The sequence below is a fragment of the Tachysurus fulvidraco genome, chromosome 22, assembly GCF_022655615.1.
Source record: "Tachysurus fulvidraco isolate hzauxx_2018 chromosome 22, HZAU_PFXX_2.0, whole genome shotgun sequence".
In the NCBI taxonomy this organism is placed as follows: Eukaryota; Metazoa; Chordata; class Actinopteri; order Siluriformes; family Bagridae; genus Tachysurus; species Tachysurus fulvidraco.
In genome coordinates, this window is record NC_062539.1 from 7,572,547 (window position 1) to 7,582,804 (window position 10,258).

The 10,258-nt window shown below is 36.2% G+C and overlaps 1 protein-coding gene across 1 annotated transcript in view; it reads left to right on the top strand.

The window, feature by feature from the left end:
* Positions 1–10,027, top strand: part of LOC113645212 (semaphorin-4E-like) — a 28,618-nt gene extending 18,591 nt beyond the window's left edge. Inside the window, exons 5-15 of the mRNA XM_047806477.1 lie at positions 1,302–1,400; positions 1,876–1,975; positions 2,268–2,378; positions 2,532–2,683; positions 3,041–3,213; positions 4,508–4,679; positions 5,006–5,225; positions 5,325–5,440; positions 7,252–7,421; positions 8,597–8,649; positions 8,812–10,027. Coding sequence (XP_047662433.1) covers positions 1,302–1,400; positions 1,876–1,975; positions 2,268–2,378; positions 2,532–2,683; positions 3,041–3,213; positions 4,508–4,679; positions 5,006–5,225; positions 5,325–5,440; positions 7,252–7,421; positions 8,597–8,649; positions 8,812–9,356 — 1,911 coding nt within the window. The 3' untranslated portion in view covers positions 9,357–10,027. The remainder of the gene's footprint in view (positions 1–1,301; positions 1,401–1,875; positions 1,976–2,267; positions 2,379–2,531; positions 2,684–3,040; positions 3,214–4,507; positions 4,680–5,005; positions 5,226–5,324; positions 5,441–7,251; positions 7,422–8,596; positions 8,650–8,811) is intronic.
* Positions 10,028–10,258: the final 231 nt, after the last annotated feature.

Sequence of the window (10,258 nt, forward strand, 5' to 3'; positions counted from 1 at the left end):
TAAATACTCTAAGCTGCCCATCTAGTAATTAAAATACGTCTACAACCCAAGAGACCACACCACCATCACCACCACTTTGACTACTGTGAAGTGGTTTATGTTGATGAAGGAATGAATAAAGGAATGGAAGAAATAAACTTGCTTTCCACTATATTAAGAACATCTGTACACCAGCACATTATTGATGTTACCTAATAATGTGGCACCTAAACAATGCGGAAAAAAGGAATAGTTCAAGAGCTTTAGGTGACCACAATTTACAGTTTACACAGAAAACTGTACCGCTGAGTGACAGTTTGTCAGACCAGCTCTCTGATCACAGAGATCATACATTTTCTTTATTTTTGATGCAAACATTAACTGAAACTTTTACCTCTACTGTATCTGTAAAATCCAGCCAGAGGTTTGATCACTACACTGTGATTATTGCACACTAGACAACTCATTTGGGTTACAATACAGCTTGGTCCTTGAATGAGGTTGAAGCTTTATCTTGGCTAATCATGGACAAGCCTCTTAACAGTGTACTCTACTTCAAAAATATATACAAAATAATAAAACAATATTTTTATTTACCATCCAACAGCTTCATATACAAAATTGCAGCAACATTAAAACAAGTTAATGGACCTAATCACTTTGGGCCATAATCAGACAACAGCTGTCGAAATGATATCACTACTCCCAAATTGTAACATCATCCTCAGATTACTGAATAGTCTTCTTACACACACTGTAAATATGATGAAAGTTTAAACTTGATACATTATTATTAATAATCATAATAAGATGAAGACTACATACTTATGACTGGTGTACAAATAAGACACTAATTTCAGTAGTCTAAAGAGTAAAAACAGGATTTCCAAAACATCCACAGAAATGTATATGTATATCTTTGTCTTTATATGTAAATATGTAAATTCTCAAATAAGGGTTAAAAAAATTAATTATTTCCTAATACAGTAAAGAACTAGACATTGTCTAAGTTTTGAGAATATTAAGAATTAGATGTAACACCCCGAAACCGTGTCTAACTTTCAAACCCTAATTAGATTAGATTCAACAGTTTTGTGTTTTAAATATATCATATGATTAGGAACAGGTATGCTATTATACAAAGCCCTTATCTTATCTCCTTAACTCATCCTCTCTGAGTCCTCACCTAGCCTATGAAATTATTCCCCATTATTCTTCTGTCTTGTGTTGTTCTGTTAACGGATCTTTTTTTTCTGTCTCTTTCTGATTGACTTCCTAATAATTTCTTTGGACTTTGTATTTCCTGTAATTTTCCTTTCCAGACTGATTGTCATAACTACATCCGGATCCTTCATAAAATGTCGAACGACACCATGTTTGTTTGTGGTACCAACGCTTTTAATCCAACCTGTGATATTATGGTGAGTAAAAATTCCTCCACATACAGTGGTGTGAAAAAATGTTGGCCCCTTTCTGGATTTTATTTTTTTGCATGTTTGTCACACTTTAATGTTTCAGATCATTAAACAAATTTAAATATTAGTCAAAGATAACACAAGTAAACATAACATGCAGTTTTTAAATTAATGTTTTAATACTAAGGGAAATGCAAACCTACATGGCCCTGAGTGAAAAAGCTGTTAAAACATAACTGTGGTTTATCATACGTGAGATCAATTTCTCTAGCCACACCCAGGCCTGATTACTGCCACACGTGTTCGCATTCAAGAAATTACTTAAATGAAACCTGACTGACAAAGTATTGTATTTTACTGTAAAATGTCCTTGCTATGATATTGTAGACATTTGTTAACATGAGTTTCAGCCTGTGTGCATGTTTTGTTGTATTATATCACACCATGTAGACATTTCATGTAGCTGTGTTCTGTCTTCCAGTCTTATAAAGACGGCAAGCTGACTCTCGAAGGTAAACAACAAGATGGGAAAGGAAAGTGTCCATTTGATCCTTTCCTGAGATGCGCCTCTGAATTTGTCGGTAGGTGCTTCATCTCTCTTAAGGCAAACTGCTCCATGACGTAAAAGTCAAAGCGAACAATGTGTAGTTAGTGATTGATTAAAAGTTCTAAGTCAAACTTTAAGTTTTAAAGTTTTTACTATTATTTTTTTTTCATTTCCAGTTTAGTTCATGCATTATATTCTTTTTGAAGGTCAATTCTTTAGTCACAGGTGATACTTATATCTCATATGATATTCTGAATGCTTTAAAGGAAAGTAACCCAATGATACCATCATTATGTTTTAATAATATGATGCTGATTGTCGTTTAGATGGAAAGCTGTACTCTGCTACGTATAACAATTTCCTGGGCTTCGAACCAATTGTGATGCGCAGCTTAAATGGCACCATAAGAACTGAATACAAGACTTCATGGCTTAATGGTAAGAATGTAAATTTTATTAAGTAAGGGACTAAGATAAGTCTTCTGATATTGGATATAATTTAAAACTCAACTTTACATCTCATACCTTTCTTTAATTCTTGGATCATGTGATTGAGTAGTTGAGAGTCACTGATTAGTTTTGTTTTTTCAGAGCCCAATTTCATTGGCATAAAGCATGTAGCTGAGGGAGATGACAACCCAGAGGGGGATGATGACAAGATTTACCTTTTCTTTAATGAAAGAGCTGTGGAGTACGATGCCTACAGTAAGATGGAGGTGTCAAGGGTGGCCCGTGTTTGTAAGGTACTCTTGTTGCTGATATTACAGTACAGTACATTCTACATTTCTATGGTTTTATTCATCAGGACCTGGTTAAATAATAGTTGTGTGGTCCTCACCACTTCTTTGTTCAAACAAAGAACCTCAGGTGATGACAAAATACCTGGGTGGGGAAAATATAAGCACACGCTTCCTACTTCCACATCAGTACTTAACAAAGCAGATGTTACTAAAGAAATGCACAAGATTAACTAATCATAAAGATGAGAAACTATTATATATCAAATATTATAAGCTTTACCAGCCTGCTTTTGATGCTTTTATACATGAATAGAAAACTTTGCAACATTGTGCTCATACCCTCTGATCTCTCCTTGCTAGGGGGATGTGGGAGGACAGCGGACATTGCCGAATAAGTGGACGTCATTTTTAAAGACTCACCTGGACTGTCCTGTCCTTCAAACCAGACTACCACTTCTCATACAGGATGTGTTCCTCTTCTGCCCAGACACCTGGAAAACCTGTATGTTCTACGGTGTCTTCACTCCTCAGGGGTGAGTAATGTTCAGTTCAAAAATGCCAGCAGAATATGTTTAAATAACTGCAGTGAATTTGTTTTACAAGTGATTTTGAACGTAATCAGGATTGTGGTTGAATACCAGACCAACAATACAGTCAAACCTTAAGGCAGAGGACTTAAACATTACCATTTTTGTTGGATTAGCCTGAGCTCAAAGGCATGTGAATATCAACATGGTTAGGTCAAATGGGAAACATAACAGGCTTTAGGTGAACAATTCACTGGAATTTATAGTCAATAATTGTTTGCCATTAGAATTACACATTATGGTATTAGTTTGATTGTCACAGTGGTTTAGTGGTTAGCACCCTTGCCTCACACCTCAAATGTTTGTGGGAAGATTCTCTCCTCTGCCTTGTGTAAAGGGAGTTTGCCTGTTCTCCTTGTGCTTTGGGGATATCCTCCAGGTACTCTCGTTTGCTCCTGCAGTCCAAAACATTGTAGGCTGAGGAATAGCATCTCTAAATTTTGCCCATCTCTAAATAGTATCTCTAAATGGATTGGCTCCAGGTTCCCCACAACCCTGTGTAGGGTAAGCGCTATAAACAATGGATGTATTTGCAATATGTTCTCATTATGAAGCATTTTAAATTGCACTAGCATTTTATATCTGATTCAGACAATACATATGATTTGTTTAATGTAATTGAGGATATATAATGTACCTATACACCAAAGAGCACTATACAAGCGCACATTCACACACTTATTCTCACCTATGGGGAATGTATTGCAGCTTATCCTAGTGCTGCATGTTTATGGATAGAAACAGGCACATAGAGAGAACATATGGAGAGAATCTCCACACAAATGCACAGGATCAACCTGGGGACCCTGGCAGTATGAGATGGCAATGCTGCACCACTTTGTGGTCTTTATATTGCATATACCAGTAACTTCATAATATGCATTATTATAATATGATAATTATTATTTAGCACTACACACTCATATGAAAACCTCAGTCAAATTTAATCATGCATACAGACTACTTTATTTTTGTGTAAAATGTTTTTACTCTTATATGAAATGAATTAACTTTAGGAGGTTACATGATGCAATAAGGTGTACTCAAAAAGTACCTAAGAAAGTCAAATCCTGTAAATCAAGTTAATGCTTCTTCCTGTTTTTTCTTCCTATTTTCATATGAGTAAGGATGTGACATCCATTTAAAAAAAATGTGTAAAAAATAATCATAATTGTAGCATATTCAAACATTAATTAGACATTGTTTTATTAACCACCGACTTATGATGCTCGTTTCATAGCTGTGAACTTACTAAAAAGGACATGTCGGAGTACTCAGCAGTGTGCGCTTACAGGATACAGGACATTAGGGAAGTCTTCTCTGAAGGCAAATTCAAAACGCTACACGATGATACATCACTTAGAAAATGGGTGACATACTACGGACCTTTGCCTGACCCTCGCCCCGGAGCTGTGAGTTCAACATTTACCAACATATTTTACAACAATAATTTTTATTTGTTAGCTGATGAAAGAATAAGTGAATATAATAGACAACATTATACTGCAGCTGAATACTCAGAGGGTCTTGATTAATTTTTGACTGTAGTTCCAGGTGCAAGAAACTATGTTCCCAGTTACTATTGATGCTCTTGTTATCATTTCCTGAGTAATAACTCACATAGTGATGTGCATGGGGAATGACATTTTAATTTGTATATTTTGTCTCCAAATACACCACCTATGCAGTAGTTAATTATTCGCTTTGTGTTGCTCTCTCAATGTGTGCATGTGTGTAGTGTATTAACAGTAAAACAAGGGAGAAAGGGATTTCAAAGTCTTTGGACCTCCCTGATAAAACCCTCATGTTCGTCCAAAACAACCCACTGATGGATCAGGCAGTGAAGCCTTCTGAGCAGCCCCTACTGGTGAAGAAAGGAGCTGCATTTACTTGTATAGTGGTGGCCAGCACTACTGCCCTGGATGGGAGCAGCCATCAGGTCATGTTTATTGGCACAGGTACTTAAATATTTAGTGTACAGTTTACGTTATTATACAGTATAAACTTATGCATGTATGTGTTATAGTGTTCAATCAACTGTACAATCTTTATAACAGCAAGCGGTTCAGTGCTGAAAGCAGTCAACTATGACGGAAAGATGGTGATAATAGAGGAGGTGCAGCTCTTTAAGCAGTCCGACCCAGTAAAGATATTGCTGCTCTCTGTTTCCCTGGTAAGCCTCAGAACACATTTACATTAGATTTCCTTTCCTCCCTGAAGCTTCACCAAATGTTTATAGGTTATTTTTATATTATTAGATTTTTTATTTGATTTTCTTTGAGTGCAGTTCCAGAGGTGAACCCTGGTCAAACTGGGAATGGTGGACTAAGGTTTGTTTTGGGGCCAGATGATGTTTAAAGTGGTTTAATTCTCATCCTACGTGCTGTTTTAACGTTCATTGTGGCAGATATATATATATATTGATATGGATATTATAGATATTGTCAGAGTGCCTTCTGCTTGTATTGTGCAATGAAAGTGGCTCATATTATTTGTATATAAGTAAACAACTGCTGTAGGACTCACCTTGTCGCAATCTGTCACGATGTGACACGGTGAAACAAAAGGCAAGAGAGGATCCAAATGCAGATAGGACTTTACTGGACAAAAACAAGAAACAAACATACAGGCAGGCAAAACAGATCAGGACACGGAACAGGAACAGAGAACAACATGAACCAAACACCTACAACGACCAATCCCAGGGAAGTGAACAGACAGAGTAGATATAGTGGACAGGAGCCAATAACAAAGCAGATACGATTAGAGACAAAGACAAGACACCTGGGGAAGAGATGGAATGTGAGTAGTGTCCATGGTGAGCAATGAGTGGGCGGAGCAAAACAATTAACATCAGGGAGAGACGGCAGACAGAAACAAGGGGAAAACACAGACAGACACATTACACAATTCTGTAAAAAAAAAAAAAAAAAAAAAAAAGCCTTAAATCCCTCTAATGATAGGTAAGCTAGTTTAGCAGTTATCTCTAAGCTAATTCCAACAAACATTTTGCATTGCATCTAACTGCTACTGTTGTGTGAGTTTTATGTTTCCCAAGAGATTAAGAAATATGACTTGTTTCCAAACAAGCCTGAACTTTATTTTGCCCAGTGTGATAGCCAACAGTTTTAACCATTATTATTATAACCATTCTTTCACTCAGTTATTTTTCAGTAACTTTTCCAGCTAACAGCTGTGACTGATCAGCAAGGCACGTTCGAAGCATTCAACAATGTAATGCAAATTTGAACAGCAATATATTTGCATGTGGAAAGCCATTTATTGATGCTGATGTTTAGCCAATTTATTTAAATTCTGCTGATGTTTAGCCAATTTATTTAAATTCAGTTAGCAAATATTTGTCTTAGCTCTTGAAGTTGAAGGGAAATATGTTGTTTGCAAGTTATTAGCTAGGCTGCTAATGCCTCTAATGTGTACTGTAGCTGCTCTTTTTATATTATAGTATGTAGTATATGGAGCTGATGGGTAAGTTATGGACTTTAGCTGCTTCTGGCACAAGCAACAAACTAAAGCAAAATTTGACAGTCTATATACTTGCTCATTTTTATGACATTAGTGAAAATCTGTCAGAAACCGCTGTGTCTAAGAATCAAGGCAAGTTTTTTTTTTTAACTCTGTGTGATATTACACTAATTAATTGATTTATTAAGGGGAAAAATAGTTATATATTTACTTAGGGAAATTAATAAAATGCATTTTCACTTGAGTGAATTGTTTTTATTTTTTTGATAATTTTAAAAAATATTTTAGAAATAAAATATTCCTACTGCTTTTAACACATTTTAGGGAACATGCAAATCTAACATTTTTCCCCCTTATCATTCACACTAATAAAACTTTCCTATCATGGCTATCCCAGTACCCATCTAATTTATTTAATTATTTCTACTTGTGATTCAGTTTTAGTTTGATTCTGTTATAGTTTGACCATCTTTTTAATAACTGTTGCACATATTGTTTCAGGGTCAGCTGTATGCAGGCTCAGAGGAAGCAACGGTGCAGATGCCGCTTAGTACATGTGACCATTACGCTTCCTGTATGGACTGTGTGCTGGCCAGAGACCCGTACTGCGGCTGGGACCTCAGCGCTGAACGCTGCATTGCTATAAAAAACATTCATCCAGACACACACAGGTACTCAGCATATACTTCTCAGCTGCTGTAATATAGTGTTGTAAGGAAAAAAATCAAGATGTGGTGTGCTATTGTGGGAAAACGGGCAAAAATGCAATAGGTGTGATGTGACCTGAAGTTTATCTTTTAATCAATAAATGTAATCCCCCTATGCACACTGTGTGCATAGTGTCACATTCACATCCACATGCCACAGTAGGCTACTATCAATGCAACACGAACCACTCAATAACAAAGTACATAAGCCATTAATAATGCTTATTATCAGATGTGAGCCACAATCTGCATGATACAATACTCGTCAAATAGTAAAGCACTCACCTGTCACCTTATAAATAAAATTCATGCGTCTGTCTTTTTTGAAAAAGCGTTCAATAACGTCATCGAGCAGTTGTCCTTTTTGCTTCAGCTGATTGAGCAATTCTTTCTCAATGGAGAGAGAGGCCAAAGAAGACAGCCTTTATTGTCCAGTTGTGCTAAAAGTTTTTAAATGCACGACTGACAGTATATGGTGCTCAGAGCCATGGTGTTTAAGAGCTGCCTTCATGAAGCTGTTCAGACTGTCAAAGCCAGAATAATTCCATGTCCCTTTACTCATATTAAAAAGTAAACATGACCAACAAAATAACTTGTTGATGGATGCTAGCTGATAGGCAATCATAGCGCTCATAATTGAAATCTTTAAAATGGCGCTGGGCATGTAGCTAGACCCAGAGGATGTGCTGTCAATAAATGTCAAAATTTGATTGGTGTATTTTTATGTTATTTTATTACTAATGCTTGTAACAAATCAGATGTGTTGTCCTTCAACAAAAACCTAGCAATAACTGTAGAGCTGGTCCCAGCAGTGTAAGCTGATTTTTAAGTGACTTTTTGAGGGTACTCCAGTTCAACCTTAACAAAACTAATGAATTTTGCAATTTTACAGACATTACACCAATGAAAATAAATAAATAGCATACTAAAAAAACATTTAACAGTTTTTAAAAAAATATTTTTATAGGGCATGAAAATTTCACTTAATCACCTTCTGACCAATCAGAATCAATATTCAAACGTCACTGTGGTCTAAAATATTGAATTGACTGCTCTAGAGACTCTAGATTCTGCCCTAGAGAGGGAATGTTAGATATTTTGAATTTTCAATCATGTCCATCTATTTTTGTCTCCTGCAGTGAGGTGGTTCAGAGTCTGAGAGATGGAAATGCTGCACGTTGTCCTGCAGTCAGTATGTAAACAGGTGGCCTTTTATGTCCACTGGTTCAGATTGTACAGTATTTACTGATATGTGTGGGTAAATACTGTATATGTGCAGAAATGGTTTAAGTCCATTGTGACTTGTCAACAAAAGTAAATAAGTCTCTCAAGGACTGTTGTTTTTGTGTTACAGAAAGTACTAGGATCATTAAAACCTTCTATCCTGGTAACGAGGTCAGGTTGCTTTGCCAGCCAGGATCAAACCTGGCCCGAGTGCAGTGGAGCGTAAACAATCACACAATTCAAAACTCCAACAAGTACCACATTCATCACAACAACCTGTTGATCCTCAATGCCTTGGACAGATACGCCGGATTCTACACCTGCACCTCTGTAGAGTCCTCCAATGGTAAAGACTATGTCATCCAAACTGCTACATATGAGCTGAGGCTGGGGAACTTCATGGAGCATCCTTCAGTTCAGCTGCAAGTCCAGAAACTGCAGAACACTCTCTTGGCCCTCAAGATCCTGGTCATTATACCAACACTGATATTATTAGTTCTTGTGGTATGGAACTTCTACAAAGGGCATTTTGCTGTCCAGAGAAAGTCAAAAAAATCTGAGGAAAGTCCACAGAGTGTATCTGTCTGTCAGGAGCCACTGCAAATTGAAAGTTCAAGAAAAATAACAATCAACAGAATAGCTGAATACCCTGATATGACAAACGAGCATAATTGAGACAAATTGCTCCAGTGAAGTTTATTTTTTATTTTGCAGACACCTCAATGACGATTCCAACATAATCCAGTTTCATAGCTCAAGACATAGCTCTGAACTGATTGGAGATTTAAAAACAGTTTTATTACACTTTATTATTTCATTTTATTTGTAGACTTCAGTATTGCTTAAAACCCAAAAACACTGAAACTGGTTTAAGCACAGTATATTGTTTTATACAACCAGTCATCCATGGGATGCCAGCATAATTCATATTTCCTTCGTAAATCTGTATTATGGAGGAGACATTGAATGAGAATGACCACCAGTTTGTTTTTTTCCTTTTTAAAAAAAAATTATTTATTGATCATTCGAGCTAGTGGTAAATGGTTTTGTGAAGGTCTCTGTGCACTAGAGCCTGTGTATGTCTTTTCCAGACAGAAACGCTTCTTTCAAAATCCATGTCAGATAACACATTTAGCACGTCTAGACATCTACACTGAGCTTTTGACATGTGTGCCTTTTTCAAACCTCTTGCTGTTGAAGCCTCCAGATTCAGTACTGTGTTTCCAGGGCAGTAGCCCAATGACATTTGCAGGACTTTTTTACCTCTCTCTTGATGTATTTTTTTTTATTCTAACATTTTGTGAGCATTTTTTACTGTGAAATAAACTGTGAATGTGTTTGTCTAATGTTTGTTTGTCTGTGTACAAAACCATTATTTTCAGTCTACATGACTTCAATCAAATAAGTTAAAGTTGTTAAAAAAAGATTTGTATTGTTGCAAAATAATAGGACAAAAATCTAATCGTTTGAGGAGAGTCAATTCAGTTATATAAAAATATTCAGAATTTGCTTTACTATCATTTTAATTACAGGATAACCTCATCCACATATCTTTCAAATTACTTTTGTTCCCATGA